Raw genomic sequence first — 27,795 nt, 5'->3', positions numbered from 1 at the left:
TAGCTGAAGAACATTTTTTTATTATGTAACAATACCAAGGAGAAATTCATTATTCTCACACACTACATTTTAAAGGGCTTACAGTGGCTAGAACTAGTATCAGATACAAATTTGGGGTGGTTGTGTACAAAGGGGCACAATAGCAAAATACACAGGGGAAACAGTCAGTAATGTTTATGCATGACAGTTTTGCCTAGCCTGGGACATTACATTTACAAGCCTTAAAGAGGAAAGTAAAACATATAATACTGGGGCACACCTAGACCCAAGGACTGCAATGACAAAGCAACATAGCACAAAAGATTCCTGGTCTGTTTTACCACCATTGTATCAAGATGCAGTCATCCGGGTGGAGGCACTGTGAAGCTTTGAGATCTCCAGTAAAAAGGAGGCAAATACTTTTGTTCCATTGATGTAGTTAAGCCTGATTGAGAGCAAAAAGAAAAGAAGGTATCAAGCAGTTTGAAAGGTAAAGATTCTGTATTACTTGGTGCAGTTTCTAGGAGGCTCAACTCTTGGAAGCTGAATGTATCCGGAATGCTGAATATATGGCATTTTTTTCAGGAACAGTAATATATCATGGAACCTAGATAGCTACACCAGTACTTCAAGGAGTTACGATAGGAGAATATGTATTGTGTCCTGATAAACATAATACTGAGGGAAAGAGATGTTCAGAAATTTTGAAACCATGGGGGGATGACAACAATTTAAAGCGTGTTCACCCCACATTTAAAAAAATGGAAATTGGAAGGAAATTGAAATATATTCGGTACTTTTTTACTTATCACATTATCCACTGATATAATGACATAAAATGAATTGGGTTGGATGCAGCCAGATTTTTTGCTCTATGTTGCTTCTTACTGTAGCATCCCAAATGCCACATGACTGTTGTCCATGATCCCTTTTGGGTAGTCAAGGGGGATTCCTTCCACCTTTTTAGCAATGGAAATACTGGCTGGATCTAATCCATTATTTATTTCTTGGTTCATTTCCCATATTTATGACATTTCTTAAGCAATTCTAAGTGGATTTATGTCATTCTAAGTCAATTGACTTCAGTAGAAAGTATAAACACACTGCACCATCTCAATTGCAATAGAAAAGCTTGCCCACCCATCCTCATAGTTTTCAGGCCATCTAAATGTGAGATCATCAGACCCCCTAGGTTCCTATAACATGTATGGGGAAAGTCCTATAGATAAACCTGTTTATCTTCTCATTCTGGGAGTGCTCTCCATCATCCGCAGCTCCTATTGGAAACATCATTACACTCTTCTTTGTTATATCCTCAAACATCTTGGCAACTGGAATTGTTGATCCATCCCGGATCATATCAGGATCTTGTTGAAACACTGAAACATATATGGAAAAATGTATGCTCCTATTTAAACGTAATAAAACTGCATTGTTCAGTTGCCTGGTGATGTAGCATAAGACACATACACACACACACAATGAACACCAGCCATGAATACATTCCTCATAAATTCATTGTTACAAGTCTCAATGTAATCAACTCTGAAGCAGGACATATCAATTCTGAGGCAGGAATACAAAAGTATTCTTCGGCTCAGATATACCTAATTGATACCCTTAGTATATAATTTGTCAGTCAACACCAAAACAGTAAAATAAGAGTTAATCATATGAAACATTCATGTTTAGATGAAATAAGCCTATGTAAAAATCTAGGAAATTATTTGTCAACCATCTGGGAATGTGGCTGTTACAATTGGTTAGAACCATAATGGTAGAATCTTTGTCCTGCATAATTGCACCAAAATATACCTAAGAAAAGAGAAAAAGTACATGACTAAAAAACGTATTAATAAATATTTTTGCATGCAAAATCTTTTTCACACCTGTTCTGATTGCTCTTCTAGCTGCTTCATACTGAGGGTCCTTAATATTAGCAATCCAGGGCATTGCACCCACTTGCATAGACACAGTCAGTTTGTTTGGACTATTTCTCTTAGAGAATATGTTTTTTAAATGCTCTTTCACCTACAAAGAGGGGGGGGAATAGTAAGAGGATTTTGTCATCATATTATCTATTTTGTATTCCCTTTGTAGAAATTAAACTTCTGCTGATAGCCAAGTCTGAATGGAAACATGAGATATGGGGGGGGGGTTGTGGGGGAGTTGCTGCCCAGTTTTGGGGAAAGAGGAAGAGTAGTGAGATTAGCTGGAAGTAAAATCTTACAGACAGAAAACTAGGAAGAGATCTTGGGATGTAGGGAAACTAAGCAACTGAGAGCCTTATTAAGCAAGAAGGCTAAAGGAAGGATGCAGAGTGGGAAATGTAGGTGGTTTGAGGAAACTATCAGAGGAGCTAGGGAACAGAGGCAAGAAGGCACTTTGAGTTAATGTCACAGTATCTTTAGTAGATCTGTGACTAGATTCTACAGAAGGCAGTTCAAGAAACAGAATTTTTACAGCTTTGGTTTCTTTTTTCACAGCAATATTGTGACGTGGCAATCCTAAAGTATTTATATTTATTTCTAGACCACCTTTCTTGCTAAGACTCAAGGTAGATTACATTTTTAAAAAAAGAAACAAAGCCAGGTTAAAAAATTAGCAAAGAATATAATAAAACATTGCAATAAGCTTATATTACAAGAATTGAAACCAGTGTGCTCAAACAGAATATATACAACAGGACTTTAAAGCAGCCTTTTCCAACTTTTTGACCAAGGAGAAGCCCCTGAAATAATTTCTCAGACTTTGCAGAGCCTTGGAATTGATGGCAGCTGGCTACATACCCCTGCCACGCCCCCAAAAGTGATATCACTACCCACACCTTTAGCCCTCCTTTTGCCACCTCCCTCCTGCCTTTATTACTACTGTGGCAGCTCTGCCTCATGTAGGCTGTCTCTCATTGTGCCGTCAGACCAATCCCATGAGGTAGACTGGGCAGAGGACTGGTGGCTGGCCCAAGGTCATCTAGCAAGGTTCAGTACTGAGTGGAGATTTAAACCAGAGACTCCACAATCTTAGTTGACTCTCTAGCTTGGCCTTTCTCAGCCTTTTTACCACTGAGAAACCCCTGAAACAATCTTCAGGCTTAGAGAAACCCCAGAAGTAGCTCAATCACGCAGAATATGGTTGGGAAGGATAGCTGTGTACACACCCACCTGGGGCCCCTCCTCTTCCCACCCACCTCCACATCCATCATTGGCCATTTGGGGAGGGAGGGGTTGGGTCAACATGACCATATATGATCATATCACCCAATAAATGCTTAACAATATATACCCATTCAGGAAACCCTTCTAGGGCTGTCAGGAAACCCCAGGGTTGAGAAAGCCTGGTTGAGAAAGCTTGTTCTAGCTATTGTATCTCACTGATTTGTTAATCCCCTCAAGCTATCGCTGAGTTCCCAATCCCTTAGCTTCTTTACATCCATCACAGTTTGCCTGCCAATGAGGTTTTAGTTCCAAATAAACTTTTAACTTCTGTCACAGAAGATGGACCACAAGCTGTTCAGATAACTGGAAGTCTGTCCTTCTTTCAGGTGAGTAAAGGTGTTCCTGGTAGGAGTACTCAGGCTTGGCATTGAAAGCAATCCAGGATTAGCAATTTGCAAACAGACTGAATTAAAATCTATTAAATATTGAATTAACTCTCATTACCTGACTTTGCACAGTAGAAAGGTTCATATTAGGAACCTGTCGGATTGAAAACTTTCCTATTACTTTTGAAGGTATAACTGTTTTGATTCCAGATTCAGAAAAAGCTCCTTCTATCCCATGAATAGAGAGAGATGGGTTACGCCACAAGTTTAAGAGTATATCATCCTTAGAGACACAATGAAACAAAGACAGGCATTAGCCACTCAAAGTACACTTGCAGCCCAATCTTAAGCATGTATACACAGAAGTCCTTTAGGGTTCAATGGGACTCAGTCCCCAGGAAATGCACTTAGGAGTGTAGACTTGGTGAAGAACTGCACCATATGGCAACGAACAGGGGACCTTTAAGTAGAAGTGGCCGGTCCTCACATCAGGAACTATCTAATCCCAGCCAGTGAAACGTTTAATTTTAGATGTTACAAAGAAAGACCAGAACAGGAACAGGAACAAAGACTAAAGCCATACTAACTCTTGGGACTGAATAAATGAATAAACAAAATTATCCAGAGCTTTGGGGTTGGGTATTATCAATATTCTCCAAAGCAGCAGTTTTCCTGTTTTAATAGGTAATGATTTGACTTTGTAGACAACAACGGGAACTGCAGTTGCCAGGAGTAGGCCCCAGCCTTCAGAAGCGCAGACATCACCAGCCAAGCAACATACTATATTAACTAAGCCCAGTGAAAGCAAAGTTTGGAACTGGGGCTTCAAGATGGTACAATGCCTCTGTGTTTGGCCTCCAAAGCAGCCATTTCTTCCAGAGGAGCTGATCTTTATAGTCTGAAGATGAACAGTAATTCCAGGATATCTCCTGGCTCCACCTGGAAGTTGGCTACCCATGGGTTGGAAATATTCCTTGAAAGTGGGCCCTCAAAAGGGTATAATGCTTCTGCAGCCACCCAACCAGCTACATGGTGCCCCTGGCCTATTTCATGTAAAAAAAAAAAACATTACAGAGTGGAGGTAAAGTTGCCAGATACATGTAGGCTCATGTTCTGGAATTCCACACTTCCCAGATATACTTGAACCTGACTCAAATCAGGACTGTTGTGCACAGAGAGACTTCCTGTTTGGGTTGCCAGATTCCAAGTAAGGCACAAAATCCACATCAAACCATGAGCTAACACCCATTGAATTAGAGCATGCACCGGGCTTCACTACTAGTAGACTATATAACAGCTGTAATCATTTTAGTAGTCTGTAATAATTGAAACATTTGGATATGACTGTTACTATGGTACCCCAATGTCTGGTTTCAGTTTCCCATGCAATGCAAGAGGAGAGAAAGATTCACTAGATATATGCCTAGCAGGTCTGTCATCTAACCATGAAAGTTACCTCATAATCCCACCAAATGAGATTGTCTCAACTGACAGAAACTGCAAAAGCTGTGCACAGAAATCTGTGAGGGACAACAATGTATTCAGGATCCAAGATTGTTCTTGAATCTCTATTTTCTTGTAAAAATAGTTCACCATGGGAAAAATGCACATTCCAATTAACCAACATTAGCTCTGTGAGACAGCCAACCTACCACTCACATGTAAAGAAATGTGTCTATTTTTAAAGAAGGCCAGAATGCATCAATCTGGGGGGCTAAATTCTGTCCACTCCCATATTTATTATTCTCTGGCGTTTGAAACATTTTTCTCCCAGGCTAGTAAACTTCTAATAAAGGAACTGAATACGCCATTCCATATTTTCCTTCCCCTATCATAAGGAAGAAATTTAGCTGCCTCTAAATGGGACTGCTTTAGCGCTTGTTCCTGTAACAAGAAGAGAGGGTACAAAACCCTTAATAAATAACAAAGTAACTGTCTGTTTTCACAAATCCTTCGAGTTTTTCAAAACTAATTAACAATATGGTACCTTGGTTTTATAAAGAAATTCCTTCACACCAATATTAGCTTTATGTTCAACAAAATTAAAATCTATTGGTGCATAGAGCTTCATCTCCTCATCTGTAATATCAGCAACATCGTCATAGATTCCAGGGATCAGAATACGGCCTGATGAATCCACAAGACTGTCTATGGAACAGACACAATCACAAACACATACAACAAAACTGCTGCTGTATCATGCTCATCGCCATTCATGTGAGGTTTTCTCCAGGATCCTGACGACACATTTAGAAATATAAGGAAACTACTGAGACTTCAGGAGGGTTTCATGGTCGGTATTAAGAAGTCAGAGCATGACTGATTTGCATACTATTTGTGCCACATGTGATATGGAAAGGAATAAGAATAAAAGAATCTTAAAACATACATTCATGTTTCTTCAGGTTTCACATGGCATGACAAACACATGGAAGGAAAACCCCTTATTTAAAAGTATGTTTGTGCCAGATTTATACAAAAAAGCTAATAACTAATTCATAGTCAATATTATATCATTTGTACTAGCAAAAGAAGAAGAAGAAGAAGAGTTGGTTCTTATATGCCGCTTTTCCCTACCCGAAGGAGGCTCAAAGCGGTTTACAGTCGCCTTCCCATTCCTCTCCCCACAACAGACACCCTGTGGGGTGGGTGAGGCTGAGAGAGCGCTAATATCACTGCTCGGTCAGAACAGTTATCAGTGCCGTGGCGAGCCCAAGGTCACCCAGCTGGTTGCATGTGGGGGAGCGCAGAATCGAACCCGGCAAGCCAGATTAGAAGTCCGCACTCCTAACCACTACACCAAACTGGCTCCTAACCACTACACCAAAGCAGCAAGTTATCTTGTAGTTTAGGGCTCCTGATATTATAACTGATCTCAAGGCAACACAGATCAGATGGCTGCTTTGGAAGGTGGACTTTATGGCATTATACCCCATTGAAGTCCATTCCCTCCCCAAACCCTGCCCTTCTCAGGCACCACCCGCCAAAAATCTCCAGGTATTTCCTAACCCAGAATTGGTAAATCAAAATCATGTCATGTTCTGATTAGCCTTTTACTATAGTGGTTTAAGCACTATTCTTATCACCTGTTTACTGAGATACTAACTATACCATGTCCCTTAAGAACAGAAAATACCTAGGTGAACATTTTGCAGTTACCTTGATCTTGTTTGCTCTCCTGACCCTCCATATCTATATTTTTTTCCAGAATAGGCTAGCTCTTAATTTTATTATATTAATTATGTGTAGTCTATGAATTTGTATTCATCGGTGGGTTGTTTTCCTTATTACACAATATCCAAAAATACTTCCCAGCCACATAGACCACTCTCAAAGTCTACCTTCCTTACATATTTAACCTTGCTTGTCAAAACTAATTTTAGAACCCAATCCTAAACAGGCCGACAACATATGTTAGACAAATGTATACAAATATTACCGAGAAGGGCTACTAAATCAGACATTGCTTCATGGATGATGCCCCCAAAGGATCCTGAATGAAGATCTTTTTTACTGCATTCTACCTGGGTGAAAGAAAGGCAGCATAATAAGAACACAAGAAGAGTCCTGCTGAATCAGACCAGTAGTCTATCTAGTCCAGCATCCGGCCTCAAACAGGAGCCAGTCAATTATTCCGGAGGGCCAACATCAAGGCACAGATGCCAAGGTCTTCCCCTGATGTTGACTCCAGACAGAGTTATTCAGAGGTTTACTCCCTAGGTAAGGAGGAGAACTGGATGGAATTGAGTGAAAAAGATGGCTGGATCCAATCCAATAACTAAACTGACAGAGGCTGCTTCCACACCAAGGATTTTCTGTGTTTCAGACACCAGACTTGTTTTTTTTTCATGTTTCTGTATTACATCATCCTCCATTTGTGCATAGACCATTAACAGCCCATACCATTCACAGAAAAAAATGCTTGATTTTGATTTTGAAAAACTATGGTCAGGAGAGGCCTGTTGTGTCTGAAGGAGAAACAACATAATGATAATCAGTTACTTTTTCATCTAATCAAGACTGCAAGAGTCTAGTCTCCTGTAGAAATTAACAAACCGAAGGGAATTGTCAGAAGGGATTTTCAAGGAAGATTTTAGGTTGTAAATGCAATGCGTTATTCCTACCCAGTATTATTCATGGTCATAGGTTTAAAAAAAAAACCAAAAAGAGAACCACTCTGATATCAGCCTGTTTTTTTTTTGGGGGGGGGGAGGGGAGTCATCAGAGATGTCTCAAAAAAATTAAACAATGCTGCATTATTTCTATGCAGCATTATCTACAGTCCTATACAAAAACTCAAACTGAAACAGGGTGGCTGAGGGTCATGTGAGAAAAGAAGCTTCAATCCACCTCAGGTGCGAAAAGGAAACCACAGCTAATAATGGAGAGAAAATGGATTACTCTGGGATGTGTGAAATCTCTACTGCAAATTCATACAGAATCACTTCAGCCACTAGAAAAAAATGAACAAGTTACTCTGAAAAGAGCAGCCTTTCTCAACTTTTTTACTATTGAGAACCCCCTGAAACATTCTTCAGGCTTCAAGAAACCCCAGATGTTGGGCAATGGTGCAGAATATGGTTGGGAAGCATAGCTCACACCCATCCAGGGTCCCTTCCCTTCCTATCCCCTCCAGGCCCACCACTGGCCATTTTTTGGGGAAGAACTTATCACCTGATAAATGTTTAAGATATATTAAAATATATTAAAATTAATAATTATCTCCAACCCATTCAGGAAACCTTTCAAGGGCCGACACTTGTTGAGAAAGCTTGATTGAAAGGCTTAAAGAGCTACCAGTACTGAAATGACAGTGTATAAGCAGATTCAATTAACAAGAGGAGAAGAAATGAGATGGAATGACAACTCTGGAAGTGTTAGCCCATCATCCTAACAGGAAAGCTACATCAAGTATGCTTAGAATAATTCTGTCTAATAACATGCACTTTGTTCTTTTACCTCCACAAAGAAGGCAGCATTTCCCCGAGTCCCATAAGTTAGAGCTGGTTTTTTATTGCTGAGCCAAATGTTATCCGAAATCACAATGTACGTAACATTAGAAAAAAATCCCGCAGTTTCTTTAAGTAAATCTTCTAGTCCAGGAGATCCTGCTTCTTCCATGCCTTCAAGAAGAAACTTGACGTTTACTGGCAAAGTCTAAGAAAGAAAATTTAGAAGAAGAAGAAGAGTTGGTTCTTATATGCCGCTTTTCCCTATCCGAAGGAGGCTCAAAGCGGCTTACAGTCGCCTTCCCATTCCTCTCCCCACAACAGACACCCTGTGGGGTAGGTGAGGCTGAGAGAGCGCTGATATCACTGCTTGGTCAGAACAGTTTTATCAGTGCCATGGCTAGCCCAAGGTCACCCAGCTGGTTGCATGTGGGGGAGCGCAGAATCGAACCTGGCATGCCAGATTAGAAGTCTGCACTCCTAACTACTACACCAAACTGGCTGTTTAATGTCAGGTTAATTCCATTACCAATAGCAAAGTTTAGATAGATTTTATTCTATTGGCCAAAGGCCTTCACAATGAAATAATTAAAAATATACACATAATTCAGCTAAGAAGATAATAACAGATATAATTCCATTAGCAAGTTAAGTACAATGTTCAGGGTTTTAAAGTCTTAGGATACCATTTTTTGTGGCCATTATGACTCTAATTTTCCTGACTGCAAGGGCATAAAGAGCCAATCTGTTGGCTATATATAAATCCATGTCAGACAATAAAAATATAAATGTATCCTGCTCAGACATTGTGGGTGCATCTGAAATTAACCTTAAAATACAGTTCTTCCTTGGCTCATTGTCTCATCATATAGTGGATGGGTGAGATCCTCAACTTCCAGCTTTCTACATTTTTCTTTAATTAGGTTTTAGATTTTCTTTAATCTAAAAATTGAAGCTAAATATTGGATATAAAGCATGGACAAAAAACAGGGTTTGTAATACGGCATAATTGACTCCTTTGCTAGTATTAAGCTTAGTAAAAAGGCTTAGTGCCTATTTTACATCTGTTTTTTCCCACAGGTCAAAGTGTTTAGGCACATCTAGAGATGGCTGTAGCCAAAGGATAGTGTCTGGGTGGCAGGTTAACATGGATAGAGAGGTTGTCGAGAGGCATTTAGCTGCACTGGATGAGTTCAAATCCCCTGGTCCAGATGAAATGCACCCGAGAGTACTCAAAGAACTTTCCAGAGAACTTGCACAGCCCTTGTCCATCATCTTTGGAACCTCTTTAAGGACTGGAGATGTCCCGGAGGACTGGAAAAGAGCAAACGTTATTCCAATCTACAAAAAAGGGAGGAAGGATGACCCAGGAAACTACAGACCAGTGAGTCTGACCTCTGTTGTGGGGAAGATAATGGAGCAGATATTAAAGGGAGCGATCTGCAAACATCTGGAGGACAATTTGGTGATCCAAGGAAGTCAGCATGGATTTGTCTCCAACAGGTCCTGCCAGACCAACCTAGTTTCTTTTTTTGACCAAGTAACAGGTTTGCTGGATCGGGGAAATTCGGTTGATGTCATTTACTTGGATTTTAGTAAAGCTTTTGACAAGGTTCCCCATGATGTTCTGATGGATAAGTTGAAGGACTGCAATCTGGATTTTCAGATAGTTAGGTGGATAGGGAATTGGTTAGAGAACCGCACTCAAAGAGTTGTTGTCAATGGTGTTTCATCAGACTGGAGAGAGGTGAGTAGCGGGGTACCTCAGGGCTCGGTGCTCGGCCCGGTACTTTTTAACATATTTATTAATGATCTAGATGAGGGGGTGGAGGGACTACTCATCAAGTTTGCAGATGACACCAAATTGGGAGGACTGGCAAATACTCCGGAAGATAGAGACAGAGTTCAACGAGATCTGAACACAATGGAAAAATGGGCAAATGAGAACAAGATGCAATTCAATAAAGATAAGTGTAAAGTTCTGCATCTGGGTCAGAAAAATGAAAAGCATGCCTACTGGATGGGGGATACGCTTCTAGGTAGCACTGTGTGTGAACGAGACCTTGGGGTACTTGTGGATTGTAAACTAAACATGAGCAGGCAGTGTGATGCAGCGGTAAAAAAGGCAAATGCCATTTTGGGCTGTATCAACAGAGGCATCATATCAAAATCACAAGATGTCATAGTCCCATTGTATACGGCACTGGTCAGACCACACCTGGAGTACTGTGTGCAGTTCTGGAGGCCTCACTTCAAGAAGGACGTAGATAAAATTGAAAGGGTACAGAGGAGAGCGACGAAGATGATCTGGGGCCAAGGGACCAAGCCCTATGAAGATAGGTTGAGGGACTTGGGAATGTTCAGCCTGGAGAAAATGAGGTTGAGAGGGGACATGATAGCTCTCTTTAAGTATTTGAATGGTTGTCACTTGGAGGAGGGCAGGATGCTGTTTCTGCTGGCTGCAGAGGAGAGGACACGCAGTAATGGGTTTAAACTTCAAGTACAACGATATAGGCTAGATATCAGGAAAAAGTTTTTCACAGTCAGAGTAGTTCAGCAGTGGAATAGGCTGCCTAAGGAGGTGGTGAGCTCCCCCTCACTGGAAGTCTTCAAGCAAAGGTTGGATACACACTTTTCTTGGATGCTTTAGGATGCTTAGGGCTAATCCTGCGTTGAGCAGGGGGTTGGACTAGATGGCCTGTATGGCCCCTTCCAACTCTATGATTCTATGATTCTATTATTTAAACACTTAATTGATTTCCATTAAAATTTTCCATTTCAAATTCTCCTGAAAAATCTATCTATACTCACTGGAAAAGAACAAAACGGTATACAGATGCTAGAACTTATAAATATGTAAGGCCAATTTGTTTTAATTTAGTGACTGACCACAGCAGAGCAGCAATAAGTTAGATACAGCATCTCAAAACATTTTTTTTATTTCAGTTACTACATATACAGATTTAACCTACCATATTTAGTGCTATGAATGTCCCCACTGCATTTATCCAGGCTAAGACAGGTCCCTTGTTATCAGTTGTTCCACGTCCATAAAGTTTTCCTTAAGATAAATAATAACATTCAGATTTAGAACTTTCCACAGTGCTAGAAAGTAGAATAACTTTCCAGTAGATTAAAACAATAGTCGTCTGCCTCAGAAAACCCAAGTTTCATTTAAATCTCATATGAGATTATTAAATTTTCATGGAACCTTACAAGATCCTGAGAGTATGAGGTAATAATTCAGTTATTGTATGAGGTAACTGGACTCCAGGGAATTGTAGAGGACAGGAAGGCCTGGAGGATCATTGTCCATGGGGTAGCGATGGGTCGGACATGACTGCACACCTAACAACAACAACATGAGGTAATAACTCCAGAAATCTCAGCTCACACCTTTCCTCCCCACAGATATTTAATGAAGAATAGGCAGGTGTAACATTTTGAAGGAGCCTTTCCCCTTGAGGAAAAGTTCAAAAACATGGTGCCCAAACCAGTGGCAGCATACAGACCATCCATTTCAGTCAATATGTAGGGATCCGTTTTCCATCCATCCTCCTTTTGGGCTGGCATCACATCCAAATGTCCATAGAAGCACACAGTAGGTTTTTCAGCATCTTTCCCAAGCTCTGCTAGAATGACAGGAGGTAACGAAAGGTTCTGGCCATAAGGCTGTAGGAAGATATTGACACCATGTGGAAGGAAACAGAAAATTTTAGATGAACTACACTTATACTCAAGAGTTTCACCATTCAAGTTTTTTTTCTTGAAAGGTCATGCCTAATGCAAGATATTGAGTTTAATTTTAAAAGCCAAATTTTTCTATTATTGATACAGGGTTTTTTTTTTTTTGTTTTTTTTTGTGAAGAAATGGTAGATATTCCAAAACATCTTAAATGCCTAAGGAAGAAAATCCAAATGATGTCCCATGGGGTAAAATACAATTAATAATTAAATCACTGACAATTTGTTGTCCTTTAATCATTTTCCCCAAGAGCCTCTTGTGGCGCAGAGTGGTAAGGCAGCCGTCTGAAAGCTTTGCCCATAAGGCTGGGAGTTCAATCCCAGCAGCCGGCTCAAGGTTGACTCAGCCTTCCATCCTTCCAAGGTCGGTAAAATGAGTACCCAGCTTGCTGGGGGGTAAACGGTCATGACTGGGGAAGGCACTGGCAAACCACCCCGTATTGAGTCTGCCATGAAAACGCTAGAGGGCGTCACCCCAAGGGTCAGACATGACTCGGTGCTTGCACAGGGGATACCTTTACCTTTACCTTTAATCATTTTCCCCAGATCTTCTGCCTGATGGGAGCTGTCTCATCTATCTAATCATAGTTCAGGGTTAAGATGAACAACCTTAACCATGGGAACAAGTCTGAGAAAAAGAGCATAAAACAAAATCTGAAACCATAGTGTGTTTTATGGTTCTGGCAGCTACTCACCTACAGATGCCAGCCTTCAGGTAAAATCTGGGGATCCTCAGAATTACAGCTTATCTCCAGACTATAGAGATCAGTTTCCCTGGTGAAAATGGATGCTTTGGAGGGTGGACTCTATAGCAATGTATCTCATTGAAGTCCCTGCTCTCCCAAAGCTCCATCCCCAGATCACCAGTTTACCAACCTGAATCTGGTAAACCTGCTCCCGCATCCCCTACCATGGCCAAGGGGCCCCTTGAAGGGGGGCAAGCATCTAGGACTTGGGGTTGTGTAGGATTCATGTAAGAGCTATACAAACAACAAATCCAATTCACAATTACATAGACTGCAATATCTATATGTACAGTCCTGTTGCAAAGCAAGAAGTGACATCTCAGCATTGATTGATACATTCTAAGACCCCAATTTCCACATGCTACTCAAGTGAATAAGACCGAGGGAAGAGGAGAATTGCCAGCAAGTTCCCCACCAGAACTGGGTATGTGGCAACTAATATAGGTCTATTACATACATACATAGAGCTTACTATGGATTTTCTGGGCAGTAAGCCTTTAAACTTGACTTCAGATTATATGACTGTCTTACAAATCATTCTTCCTCTGGAAATGTCAATCAAAACAAGGCAAGTGAGATTTGCCTGGTCTCGACCAGGGCCTTTTTGGCCCTGGCCCCTTCTTGGTGGAATGAGCTCCTGGAAGAGCTGAGGGCCCTCCCAGAACTTCTTGAGTTCCTCAGGGCCTGTAAGACAGAGCTCTTCTGCCAGCATTTGGTTGAGGCCAGGACATAGTAGATCTGGCCCTCCTCCAGTGCCTCTGGGCTGCTGCTGTATTACTTCTCCCCAGGCACATATAACACCAACTATGCAGCTACTAAGGCAGGGGATGAGAGTGTCTTTTTAATGTTTGTTGATTTTATGGACATCATTTTGTGAGCCGCCACAGGCCAGCTAGTCTGGGAGTGACGGCATATAAGTCCAATAATTAATTAATTAGAATCCACCTGGGAGCATCACTTGTTGCTGTGTGAGAGATGTTGTCCAAAGTTTTTATAAATTTATGCAGTACCTCTGTTGCAGCTGCGTTGTAGAGTCTAGCAAGTACCTTCTATTTAAATCCTTGTGCTTACATTTTTGCACATGCATATTAGCATTAGTTCATTGAAGGAAACATAATGGGATAACACAAAGGAAGGAAGGCAAAGGGGGACAATGATGTTAAGGACAAGACTGTTTTTGAAACTGAAAAGAGCAGTTTAAAGCCCTGGTTTCCATATTGACAAGTACTAGGGAATTCTCTGCTCTACTGTGAAAAATGGGAAACAGTTACACTATCTCATAATGGAGGGAACAAGTACATCCTTCCCTCTATGAGGAATCAAACAATGACTCAGCGCAGGATAGCTACTGTTAGCTTTTTAGTAGTTCTAACTTTATTTGGTTTAATGGTTTTATCTCATAATGTTGTATGCCGCCCTGAGATGACAGGTTCAAGTGGAATGGCTTATAAATTTAAATAATAAATAAATAAAAGTGCAAAGTCAGCTACAACACCATCAGGCTTTGCAAAGGGCTACAGTTTGTTCACTAAAGCACCAAATGGGGAAAATGTTTCAAAAGCTTTAGGCTTTCCATAACAACATCCCTCTTTGCATTTTATGTCAATTTCATTCTGTGCTGATGATACCCCTCTTTACTTTGTTTTCATGCAGCACTGAAATCCCATCTCTTTTCCTTTTTTCACTGGGATTGCTGCCTCTTGCCTACTCTCCTGTCTCCCTTTCAAGTCAATATCAGCAGAGAACTAAACCTCACATAGCACCTTTTAAATGTTCCCTCCATCATTTAAATTTTTTTAAATTAAATGATCCCAGACTAACTGTTCCTGCCCATTTAATTATCTCTAGCACTGTAAACAGAAGCCCAAGATGGACTGCATCCTCTTAAACAACATTTTTACCCCCCCCCCAATCATTTAACATTTCTTATTCAACAATCACTGGAGAATACATCTGGTAGATTATCCAGAGTTTGTTGCACAGAGATACACTTAAACAAATAATGGCAGCCTAAGTCTTCACAAAGTACATTATATCCACTACTAACTAAGCAAGGGAAAGGGATGAAAACCCAAGATCACAATTTGCCATTGAGCAGAAGATTTATATGTGGAGGATTAGGAATCTTGCTCAGCATCAAGATATATGTTGGAAAGAGATAATCCATTCCAGTCTTAACCAAGTACTTTGATATCCAACAGATTACCATAGCCATTAACATTCACAAATAAAACTTTAAAAATTAGAGCCTAGATCTGAAGTTCCATTAGTGAAACTACTGCAACATGGCAATCCAGCCCCTTTTGCCATAACAGCCCTCCTATTTCCAAAAACTCAGGAGACCATCTGGAACAATGCAACATGGAAGGGTGCAGCAGAAGTGAAATCAGAAGGTGCTTCTTTGGCACAAACTTGGACAGTTTGGTTCATTAAAAAAAATCAAATCATAACTGTGTACCTCATTTTGACCGCTGACATTCCTCAGCTCTACAGTAGCTCCTAAAGCCCGGAGATTGTCTGCTGCTATTTTTACCATTTCAGCTATATTACCTCTTAAGTGTGGTTGTATGGAATCACTCTCCACAGCCACCCATTTTGATAGATTCTGAAGGAAAAGCCAGTGATACTGCATGAGTCCATGACTATATAAGTATATAGTCAGTTACTTAACATCAGTATATCTAATTCTTAACAGCACCAATATGAGGATACTGAACAGACAAGACAGATCTTTATACAATCCTGGAGAAAAAACACATTGGGGAATTAAACAGTATTGCCAGCCCTCAAGCTTTGGTTTGTGTCAGCAAAAGATGCAGAGAGGAGGAAAGAGCTGGCTGCCATATGAGCATGCAGGTCTGTATTATCCTGATTCTGCTCACACAGCAGTCATTTCCCCTGCTTTGATCCCACAGCAGGCACCCTCCCACTCGTCTCTCTGGGGTGTTTTCTTCGTTTATTTTTTAACTTGTAATTTGCACATCAAAATAATACCTCGTTGACATGTCAATTACTTGTTTTAAGGCCCACCCAATTGTGTGTGTGCATGAACAGGGGAAAGACAGTCATGGGGAGTGGAAGAGGGAAAATGCAGGGAAACATGCCATCTGGAAGCCCTTTTGCTGCTGCACTGCATTAGTGACTGCAGGACCCACAGGGCTTCTGAAAGAAAGCACCGCCATTAGATCTGTGGGTTCAGACAATATGCAGACCCTTCAGCTCCAACACAAAGAGAACTTTTATTGATAAGGAGGAAAACTGAACAGCACAAGGAGAACACACAGACTACATATACATATCCAATGGCTTCTGGCCATGCCCCCTAGATACACTATTAGTTGTTAACACACCCTTACGATGGGCTACTAAACACACTCTGCCAATTGAAATTGGGGTCACTGTGGGAAGACAGGTAGTTGTGAGTTCCTGCATTGTACAGGGGGTTGGACTAGATGACCCTGGAGGTCTCTTCCAATTATATGATTCTATGAATTGGCTGCTTAAAACATTCCAGCAAATCGCAATTGAGGTCTGAGGGGCCTGGTCCTGGCACAAGCTCAGATACATGAACGCTATTGCATGAACATATATCCACATACATAGCACCTGCCCTACAGAAGAGCCCAAAAGATGATATGGAAACCACTATGGCAATGCCCCTCTGTCACCTATAGTGATCCTGGGGCAAAATGCTCAGCAAGGAGCCCCACAGCAAGACTAGCACTGGTTCTAGTATTATATGTGCTGTGGTTCAGACCAGTGCTACAATCCTATACGAATTCCCTGTTGAGCCTAATGAATGAAGTTTTGACTCATGGAAACTTATAGCTTTTGTTAGTCTCTGGTTCTACTGAACTCAAATCTATCTCTCCTGCTGAACATAATAAGATTTCCAAGTAAACATAACTAGGGTCAGCCTGTCCCACCTGCCCACTGCAGCAGAGTCTACCCATTGTATGACATTTCCCACCTCAACAAATGTATCTTGATGATCATCGATATACTGGAAAATCCTTTGCTCAGCATCTGAAGGATGTGAAGAGGACTTGCTCACATCAAGGCTCAGCATGATAAGAAAGACATGGGATAACTGTAAATTAGAAAGATTAGATTCACCATTTTAGAGAACATCACCAGACATATGCAATATTTGGTGTGCCCTAGAAGTCACTGTGTAAGCCTCTTGTGGTGCAGAGTGGTAAGCAGCAGAAATGCTGTCTGATGCTGTCTGTCCATGAAGTTGGGAGTTCAATCCCAGCAGCCGGCTCAAGGTTGACTCAGCCTTCCATCCTTCCGAGGCTGGTAAAATGAGTACCCAGCTTGCTGGGGGGTAAAACGGTAATGACTGGGGAAGGCACTGGCAAGGCCACCCTGTATTGAGTCTGCCATGAAAATGCTGGAGGGCGTCATCCCAAGGGTCAGACATGACTCAGTGCTTGCACAGGGGATACCTTTACCTTTACCTAGAAGTCACTGCAGATCACAGCAACCCCGAGGCCCAAGGAGAGGTTAAATACACTTTAATATGCATGATAGGAAGACAAAATAAAACCGGCAAATAGGTTTTGCAAGATTTCGATAAACTTTTGTGTGCCAAATTACGTGCAATGTTCTTTCCGACCATTTAGTTGTGCAATAATATCAAACAGTAGGGTCTGCCAAGAAAAACAGAGGAGAAAATGTATTTTTTTAACTTCTCAGGGGACTTCCCTTTTCACTTTCAAAAGGAAAAGAGAACCACTTCAAACTGTGTTTTGAATGTGATTTATTTCAAAGTGGTATTTCTAGTAGATTCCAGGCACCAAATGGCTTCTGCAGATGGCAGTACAAAACCATTGCAGAAGTCTCGTATAGGCTTACTTCTATGGGTTTAATTTTTGGCCATATAAAAGAGTTAACCTTTTATTATTTTTACATGTGTATTTATGCAGAATGAATATTAGGCTGCACAAAGAAGGGAGACAATGTAAAGAATCAAATATTTTGGAACAAAGATATGGGTATTCAATTCATTTACCTCTTCTAGAATTCTTATTTCAGTGAAGTGAAGTGAATGAAACTCAGTCAATTATTTTAAGGCTCATTCATGAGAGGACTCATGCTTTTGTCTTCCTGATCCAATTGCCTGCTGTAAAAGTCTCACAAAGTTTGGTTCTCTTCCCCCACCCTCCTGCTATTAAGGCACACAGCTTTTGATGGTTGTTTTGTTTTTCAGAAGCAGCACCTACTGGATGATAGGACGGTTTGGCAAAGCAGTGCTGAAAACAGACCATTAAGCAGCTTAGGTACCAAATGAAAAATTTCCATGAGCCAGATGTGGCTGTGATTTGGCCATGCTTGACTCAAGTTATGGGAACAGTGGTAGCCAGTAAAATATAGGTTTCTCTCCCCCACCCTCCACTAAGCACAACAAGCTTCTCCCTGCAGCCTCATTATCCCTGATGAGGGCACCAAGTTATCAATGCTTGGATAACGACTAGTGTTTCTCTACTACCAAGGTAAAAGTTGTACCCTTTGAACTATAGAAATAGGCCTGTAAATGTCCACCTATCTCACAGTCCAGTAGCAGAGCCTAGCACACACGTGAGTGCAATTCAGATTAGTTATGCAGGCACATCTTTCATTTTCAAGGTGAGAGCTTTGCTTGCACAAAACGCACTAAAGCTGCACTTTGACATGTCAGTCAGCATTTTCTAACTTAACAGTCACAGTGGTCTAGCGATTATGACACTATACAAGGATTGGAACACCCAACTTCAAATCTCTCTTCTATAGGGTTCATGGATCAGTCTTTCTTGTTCAGCCCAACCCACCTGATAGGGCTGTTGTGAAGATAAAATGAGGAAGAGGCACGTATGCTGCCTTGAATGCGAGGGAGAAAGGTGGGAGATTTCAATATTTTCTCTGAAATCAATTTGACATCTTGTATAGTAATGAAGAAAAAACTCCAAAAAGATAAAGGAGGAACTCATTTCACACGTACAATGGATAGGATCCAGTTGTAATTTTCAGCTAATGGAAGGCACTTCTGTGGGTGGAACAGGACTTTCTTCTCTGAACCCCTCCAGCACACTGAGCTTCTCAAAATACTACTGCTCAGGGAACAGAGGGACATATGAGAGGAGGATGGGGGGGGTGGTGGAAATCAGCAAGAATCAGCAAGATTCTGTATGCTTGCACTCGAAAGCTCACGCCCTGAATAAATCTTTGTTGGTCTTAAAGGTGCTACTGGACTCTGATTTTATTTAACCAGGCTTACTAGTAATCCCAGGTTTATTCCAGAGCCCCAGAGGGATTACTCCATCTTTGGGGGGGGGTTAATTTTTTAAAATGTTAATTTTATAAAACTAACACAAGGAGTCCGGAGGACAGAGTGGCTTTTTGCTCATCTGTCTGGCGCATGGTGGCTTAGTTGAATTCACCCGCAATGGAAAATGAATGGGAGAGAAGAGCTGGCTCTTCTGCACTCCCTGCTTTGACTCCTCCCATTTCCCTCCTTTCAAAATTTCTTCTCAGAGCCCATCTGGCGGAAAAATGGCAGGAGGAAGGCAGTTGCAAGTAAAGGAATTCAGATATTCAAGCAGGAGAGGACTGTGTCCAATTCCACAGAGTTTACCCTCCAAAACATATTTTCTCCAGTTCACCGTAGTCTGGAGATGAGCTGTAATTCCAGAGAATCCCTTGGGTCCAATGGAGTCTGCCATCCCTATCCGAGTGCTACTACACCTGAATCCAATGCAAGGAATGTGCACAGCCTGTGCATGCTTTCTTCCCAGGTTTCTCCTGCTCTGGCAGCCATTTCTGAATCTGGGAAAATAAATTCTATGATTGCCAACCTCCTGGCGGTGCCTGAAGATCTCCCAGAGTTACAAGTGATCTCCAAATCACACAGATCATTTCCCCTGAGGAGAGTTGCTGCTTTGCGTGGTGGGCTTTATGGCAGCCGACAAAAGAAGGAAGCATGACAAAACGTGCTTCCTTGCTTTGCTTAGGCAAGATACTGCACACACATAAATGAAACTAACTTCTTAATTAAGCATTTTATTTTATTGTTGATCGATGCCATGCACACTATAAACATGTGACTTTTGGGGGTGTGGCAGGGAGGCATGGTCTGCTGGCATCTTTTCCAGGGTTACTTATAGCTTGAAGAATATTTCAGAGGTTACTCCACAGAGAAAAGCTGAGAAAGGCTGATCTAGTCAGATGACAGCAACTGTCTGTTAGAGTTTCACATCACCTACTGCCTTGATCCTTTAAACTGCAGATGCCAGGGACTTAATCTTCTACATGTCAAGCAGATGCTCTGCCACTGGACATGGTCCCTGTGTGCATAGAGACTTTTCAGCTTTTTCCTCCCAGTGGGAGCCTCCCCTCCACCCACCAGAGGTCAGGGAGCTTCCAGAATAACACCCATGAGGGGCTGCTGCCAAAAGAAAATACAAGCAGACATGCCTTTTCAGCATACATGAAAGTGCTCCCTGATTGCTCAAGGGGGGAAATCTTTAGCCAATACAGAAGGGGGGTGTAGAAATTTAAGCAATTGAATGCAAATAAGTAATAACTACTTACACTTATGTTTAACCACTTAGGATTCAGCATCTAAGCAGGAACAGGAACTGTCAAAGACTGTTTCTGTGAGGTTAGTAACATCGAGCCCAGGGTCAATGTGAATGCTCCAGTTGTACCTTTGCTCTTTGGCTCATATGGCCTTTCCCCTTAAGATAACAGCTCACATTATCAAGCAACAACTGTGCTTAGGGATAGTAGAGTCCGTGGAGTTATGGCATGTCCCTATGCATGCCCATTCAGAATGAAGAGCCATCAAGTTCAGTAGAAATTATTTCACAAACATGCCCAGCATTGTGGGCAAACCTCTTCTTCAGAGGGGTAGTGGTTGGAATTTGCCACATTCATTTTTGAAGGAATTCTGAGCCATAAAAATAGTAATAACAGCATCTCTTTTAAATATGAATCCTTATGGGTGTGATCATGGAAGTCCTCGGCCTCCAGTGGTCCTCCCATCCATGTACACTGAAGTGAATGGGGAGATTAATTTGTGAAAGAGCTCCACATGTACAGCTGACAGCATGTGGACCTATTGACAGGGAGCCTATTGGGGCTAGATAATGGATTTCAGCCAAGAAAGAAGCAAAACTCCTAAAAACCCTACCTTATTTAAGAAGTCTTCCCTGTTGACTTTCTTCAAATTAGATCAGAGGGACTGAAATGTTTAGCACCTTCAGAACCAGGCCCAAACATGAGGGGATGCCAGTCACTACGATTGCTTCCCTTTATGGCAACCAACCATCCTGTTAAATGCTTGAAAACCACCAGCTGTCTTAAAATTGCAACACTGCAGATTGACAAAGTCTTCCTGAAGCCAGTCACCCAGGCTTCCCTGCCAGTTCGGGTGATCAATTGCCAGGGAAAGACAGGTCACCTCATGTGTAACCCACAGTCCACTACAAGGAGTTAATGAGTTGGGTTATTCCTTATAAGGGAAAAAAGGCGCAATTTTCTCTGAGGGACTGGAAGGCCTGAAGCTGCAGGGAGAAGCACTCCTTTCCATAAAACTAGATATTAATATTTTAGTATAAGAATTCAATATACTAATTACCAGGAGGGAGATAGTGTCTATAATAATTGGCTGTTATTCTGTATTTTGATTGAAGATGAGGCTATTTTGAATTAATTTTATATATAATTTTCCCTGAGGATCTAAGGGAGAAGCACTCCTTTCTATAAAAGTATACATTAATATTTCAGAGATACTGGAAACTACTGTAAAGAACAGAAGACATCCGAACACAGAGCACAGCTGCAAGTTGGTGCATCTTCAAGATCCTGGTCTGTTTGAATGCAACAGGCCTCAACTGTTAAATGTCTGTTGCTGTTTTATATGTTTAACTATTTTAAACTATTTTTCCAAATGTGGTCTTTTGAAGTTTGTTTATTGTTATTTTCATAAGCACAAACATCACGAGGTGGGACCACACTGTCATAGACATGAATTCTTTCCGTTCTTTAATAAAAAGAAAATATTTGATATTGTTATACATCCTTTGGAAAAATGAAACATTTCTAGCTTTATGCAACTTGGTTTCAGAGACGGGAAAGAGAAAAGGAATGAAATGAACTTAAGTGCAACCATTCTGTATGATTTCTTTGGTCCTGTCTATAACAGAAATCTTTCCATTATTTAATAAAAAGAAAATAATTATTTGGTATTACTGCTTGAATTAGATTATACACTTGTTGGAAAATGGAAATGTTTCTCCTTTTAAGTAACTTGGTTTTAGAGGGATAGCTATGTTAGTCTGCTACAGCAAAAATAAACAGGAGTCTTGTGGGACATTAAAGGCTATTGAGATTTTATTTCAGAATAAACTTTCTTTGAATGATTGATATCTAATTAGACCCTGTCTGTAAAATCTTACATCATTAAGGTCATAGAAGACGCCTATGACTGTTTCATAAGCAGAAGTCCCATAGTATAACTTGTATTGGGATCCACCAAAAGAGCATGGGTGTGAAAGCTTTCAGGCTCTCCGGAACTCTTTGTCAGGTTGGATTTTCAAGGGGAGGGCGAGGAGACTCTTATTGACTCTGTCCTCCATGTTTAGTTCATTCACTACACTGAAATTATATTGCTCCAGAAACAAATCTGTGTCAGAAAATCACTTGGGCTTCCACTCACCAAGGCTCTACAGAACTGAACTCTACATGATCCTTTCTCCAAACCTGTACAAATCAGTCTGGCTGCATCTAATTCATGCTTGGCTACTTGCTGAATTTGGGCTGCAGCTAAGGCATTCTCATTCTTCCAAGCCTGTAACTCCTGAATGCCTTATGCTCTCTCCTGAGCCAGAGGTGGACACAAGCGCAGGAGGGCATCGGGGCAAGGTGAATGGGGTTCAACTGGCAGAGGATTCCATTGCTAAACATGTTGAGGAAATCACTGGGATTTCCAATCATTTGGAAAGTTCTGCTGGTCTCCATTTTCAGCACAGGCCTCAGGAGATTAGATTCCCAACCCAAAGCAGACGCAGGAAAAAGAAGTCACGGTCAGACTAGTTCAGCAGTGGAATCAGCTGCCCAACGGAGGTGATGAGATCTCCCTCACTCGCAGTCTTCAAGCAATGACTGGACAGAAAATTATCAAGGATGTTTTAGGCTGATCCTGCATTGAGCAGAAGGTTGGACTAGATGGCCTGTATGGCCCCTTCCAACGCTGTGATTCTATGCCATGGGAACTGGATCAGATCCAATGCCTCATGAGGACACTCTTTATATCAAGGATTTCTAACTGAAGTGCCCACAGAGGTGATGCAAGGGCACCCCTGGGGTAATGAGACTTGTCCTGGAAGTTCAGGTGGCCACTGGTATCACTGGGGCCATCAGTCTTCCCATCCTGTGACCAGTAATTTTCTTAAACAGTTAAACCCACCATGAGGGGGAGGTGTCACATTATTCATGCTAGATAATTGCAGTTTATTTTCAAAACAGTCAAAATGACTGATGTGCCGATTGGCAGGTGAGTTTTATTTACTTGTAAAAATGAATATGCCTTCAGCTCCCCAGAGATTTGCTAGTGATGACTCAGAAAATAAAGCACAATAAAATAATTAAAGCTAAAAAAAAACATTCAGAACCCATTAATTACAAAGAAACCCAGTGCTTAAACAACATTAAACGTTTAGCAGCCTAAAATGTTTATACTAAAACAATTTTTTGCTAGAAGCAGACAGTAAACCCAATTTCAAAAGATTAACTCCCTTAGTTAAAAGCTGGGTAAAAGAAATATTTTCATCTGTCACCTCAAAGAGAGCACACTAGGCTCCAGGTGAGTCAAGAGGGAGGGCATTCAATAGGTGAGGTGGTGCTGCTGAAAAAGCCCTGTTTCTGATTGTCACCCACCTTGTCTCATAGTGCCACCGGAGAAGATCCTTCTTATAACTACTGATCTTATTTCCCTGGTGGGTTTCGTATACCACAGCTCACCTCTAGAAGCTCTAGGAGATTGATGTAGAAGCAATTCCTCCTTGTCTTTATGCATAAGCAACACATTAAAAGCCTGGGAAGTTAAGGAATAACCAGGGAGTTAAGAAATAACCTGTTAAGTCTTCAATGGGTGACTACTTTACCATGATATGAGGCAAAATCCTCCTTACCATTTATTTAAAGGATGGTTTTGTTGTACAGATAGGCCCTTCCTCTTTATTGAAGTGTCCATATTCAAGTTTTCCAGCTGGGTGAACTATGCCCAAACCCAAGAAATGTTGCCGAAAAGTGACTTACCATGATAAAAAGCTCAGATGGCAAGAAGGACAATTTTTTCACCTCTTTATTGAGCACAGAATACACGCCTCAATCTCAGATTCCAGCTTTCACTGCAGATCTTTCAATTTATAGCTAGACAAGCAAGCCTCTGTATATTTTTATTTGTGGATTTGTATTTATTTGTACTGTTATGAAGGCAATAGTCAGGGCTAGAATAGGAGAAATGATATATCAGCATCCTTATTTTATAAGGAAAATGTCCAACATTCCACATACTGAGTTTAAAGCTTCCCAAAACAGATGATTTTTTTGAAGTAGGTGTCCTATTCCTTGAGATCTCTCCACTTTGAAATTCATCTGTTGTTTGTTCTTTGTAAATACTGTTATGTAAGGATAGAAACCAGGCAAAAACCCAAATCCCAAACATTTGTTTTCTAAGACAGTGGGATGTCTCTACGGGATGTTCACTGAGGTTGTGATTAAGCAAAATTCTGCTCAAATGTTACTAATTAAAAAAAATAGTTAAAATAACTTATCTGGATGGGGATTGGGGGAATTGTCATTCAATGGAAACATTCAAATCTAACTGCTGTATTGATGTATGACTGGCTCCATTTCACAAGCAGTGGGAAGGACAGCTATGGAAGAGGGTAATCCAGCAGATACACAAATGGCAGGGAGGACATTACACAAGCAGAAGAGTTATAGTAGAACTTCCAGCTGAAGAGGATCCATTCCATTTGGAATTTCTGCATCCATGTTGGTGCATGCTGCCTTCTCTATTCCGTATAACCACATAGAAATGTGGGAGTAGGTCTTATTTGTTTTTTAGAGAAATGGAGAGTACAGGCAAGGGAAGCTAACTACTCTGCCCACCATACTTCTTGGGAAGACCATGTTTGATTGCCTTACAAAATAAAGTCTTTAAAAATATATTGAGCAGGGAGGACCCCTTGGGTGAGGGCTAAAGTTCCAGAGAATTTTATCCTGGGGGAAACACATTTCCAAAGAAATCTATTTCCTACTGCAACACTCTTAAATATTTGTGTAAAAGCTCCATCTTTTCCCTCTTGATATGGGAACTTCACTAGAAATAAGAAAGAGATGTGGAAAATGTCAAAAAACAGTTCAAGAAACATGGTAGGTGATGTGAAAGACTCCTGCCAGAGACTCTGGAAAGCCACTATTAGTCTGAATAAGCAATACTAACCATTCTACATAGACTTCAAAATGCGTTTTCAATGTTCTGCACAGGAAAATCCATCTGCAAAAGCACATTTGAATTGCATTATCCAATGTGTGCAGAATGGGATGAACCAATCACTGCTCACAAAAGTTAATACCCTGCTATAACTTTCATTAGTCTTCAAGTTGCTACAGACAAACACGGCTACCCATCTTGATCAATTGATGAACCAAGGGTCTAATTCAGTATATGGCAGCTGTGTGTGTTTATGTGTCTTTTCAGTGGCACGTAATGTCTTTTGCCAGCATTAAGGAACATGACCTGACCACAGTGACCCAAGGCTCAGATTGCATCTATATTAGATTATTGCTTCAGGGATGGGATGCAGGGATTGCATCACCTTTTGCTGGTCTGCACTAGCTGTATTTATTTCCAGGAACACTAAAAGTGTGGGGGCCTTTTCATTGGCTGGGGTGCTTAAAGGACCTTCTCCAATGTACATTTTTATCACACCCTTCCTTGAAGGAGCTCTGGGCAGCATACTTTGTGGTCCTCTTTTCTCTTCACAACTGAGGTCAGCTCGGTAGAGTGACTGGCCCAAAGTGAATCAGCAAATGCTATGGCAAAGTGAGGATTTAACCCAGGTCTCCCAGCTTCTAGTCTAACATACACTGTGGAGATATGTCAGCAATTATACTCTGCTTATCTGAGTACGTAACCATATTTGAAATCCCAGAACCCTGATATAATTGAACCAGTTGCAAAATTTTTATATCTTGACCTGAGAGATTGTGAATGTATTTTGTCTTACTCTAAAGCATGATCTCTGCCTTTGTTTTCTCTGTATAGCAGTGGATCCTTTTGCACTTTCCCTCCTTATATTGTACTTTTATATGCTATTAAAGGTTTGTTGTTGAGGTAGCCATATTCAGAGTTCTTTGCAAGTTTCTAGCAGTACCAAGACCATCCATGTAGACTACTTGATTAGATTAACATAGCCTTTTGTAGCTGTGGAAGTACTGCTGAAGTTTTTTTCAGACTTTGAGGTAGCAGGAAGGTGAGCTGGCAATGCCTCCCTGCCATTCTTCCTGGAAGTAAGAAAAGCCTTGGCTAGCAAAGGTTTCAATGGCCAGGGCCTTCCCACCCTCTCCAGGCCCATCATTGGCTACTTTGAGAGGGAGCAGGTCAACCTGCCCAAATAAGTATAGAATTTTTTCTTTCCTCTTCACTTGGAACTGGAAATGGCTGACAGGTGGGAGGGCTCCCTTCAGCAGCCATTTTGAAGCACCCTCCCCCCCCCCCCCATGCTGTGGTACAATTGTGGAGCCTTTGTGGTTGGAGAAATCATTAATGCTTGGCATGGTCAGCGGCAAAAGGAAACGTAGTCACCAAAGGATCTGCTGGCTCGACACGATCAAAGCTGATACAGGGATGACCATGAACCAACTGAAAAAAGCAGTCACTGACAGAAACGTATGGCGAAAACTTTCCTATAGAATCGCCAAGGGTCAGACATGACTGAATTGATAACATCATCATCATAGTACCTCAGCACTGTGGTTGGGAAACCCTGGATTAACAAACCAAATCCATTTATGGAGCACAGTAGCCCATTGTTTCAGGAATAGCTTTTTATTTTTTTAAAAAAAGAAAACATTTATGAACATGTTACATAACCTCACTCATAAACATCAATATTACCAGCTGAGAGCTACTAGATGACCAGGCCTATGGTTCAATGGGAAATAACACAAGTCTGTTGGGTCTTCATAGGGATAGCAAAAAGGGAGCAGACAGACACCTGGGTTCATGCCTAGCTTTGCTCCTCCTATGTTGAAGAACGCAGAAATGAGCTTGTTTCTTGGTAGAATGTGCCACTCACATTCTAGTGTTATGAATTCTAGTGGCCGAATAACCTACATTTCTGGAAAAAAGCATTTCTGTTGCTCTCAGTGACTAAGTCTAAAGGGAAGTTGTACCACCTTCCCGGAACTATGTTCCTCTCATGAAGTAGCTACCTCTGCTTCAGACAGCAAGCCACAAATCAGCAAACACTTCAGACAAAATGTATTCCTTCCTAATGATTTCATCTTCCTCATGTCTTTGCATATTGCTTCAAGCAACAGTTCCTCTTCTGTATTCTAATTGTCAGCACCATCTACCTCCCAGTTTCTCATTCATGCAGAGACATCCCCACCCTCCCAAATTAACTACTGAGTCTGGCCATCTTAACTACAAATCACTCACCTTATCTCTTGCTTCCTGATGGGTTAACACAAAGACTCTTCCAGAAATAATTGTAATTGTGGTTTAGCCAGCTCTCTCATTTCCCTTTAAATTTGGAACTCTCAGCTGTAACCTCAAAGC

The 27,795-nt window shown here is 41.1% G+C and overlaps 1 protein-coding gene across 5 annotated transcripts; it reads right to left on the bottom strand.

Moving 5' to 3' along the window:
- Window positions 1-24,367, bottom strand: LOC143844992 (beta-Ala-His dipeptidase-like). Of its 5 annotated transcripts, none has more exons than XM_077352907.1 (12): window positions 24,261-24,367; window positions 16,930-17,049; window positions 15,418-15,564; window positions 11,982-12,141; window positions 11,442-11,530; window positions 8,480-8,677; window positions 6,960-7,044; window positions 5,508-5,668; window positions 3,639-3,803; window positions 1,869-2,010; window positions 1,211-1,358; window positions 1-424 (listed from the first exon to the last, which is right to left on the bottom strand). In XM_077352907.1, exons 1-12 carry the CDS (start codon window positions 24,261-24,263, stop codon window positions 331-333), a joined length of 1,512 nt encoding a protein of 503 aa, XP_077209022.1. In that variant the 5' UTR covers window positions 24,264-24,367; the 3' UTR covers window positions 1-330. The 5 variants fall into 5 exon arrangements, with proteins under 5 accessions (XP_077209022.1, XP_077209020.1, XP_077209023.1 ...); XM_077352905.1 differs by lacking the exon at window positions 24,261-24,367 and adding an exon at window positions 23,964-24,044; XM_077352908.1 differs by lacking the exon at window positions 24,261-24,367 and adding an exon at window positions 23,880-24,007.
- Between the last annotated feature and the right edge of the window lie 3,428 nt (window positions 24,368-27,795).

Source organism: Paroedura picta, chromosome 9, assembly GCF_049243985.1.
Source record: "Paroedura picta isolate Pp20150507F chromosome 9, Ppicta_v3.0, whole genome shotgun sequence".
NCBI lineage: Eukaryota > Metazoa > Chordata > Lepidosauria > Squamata > Gekkonidae > Paroedura > Paroedura picta.
This window is presented reverse-complemented; position numbering and strand designations above follow the sequence as displayed.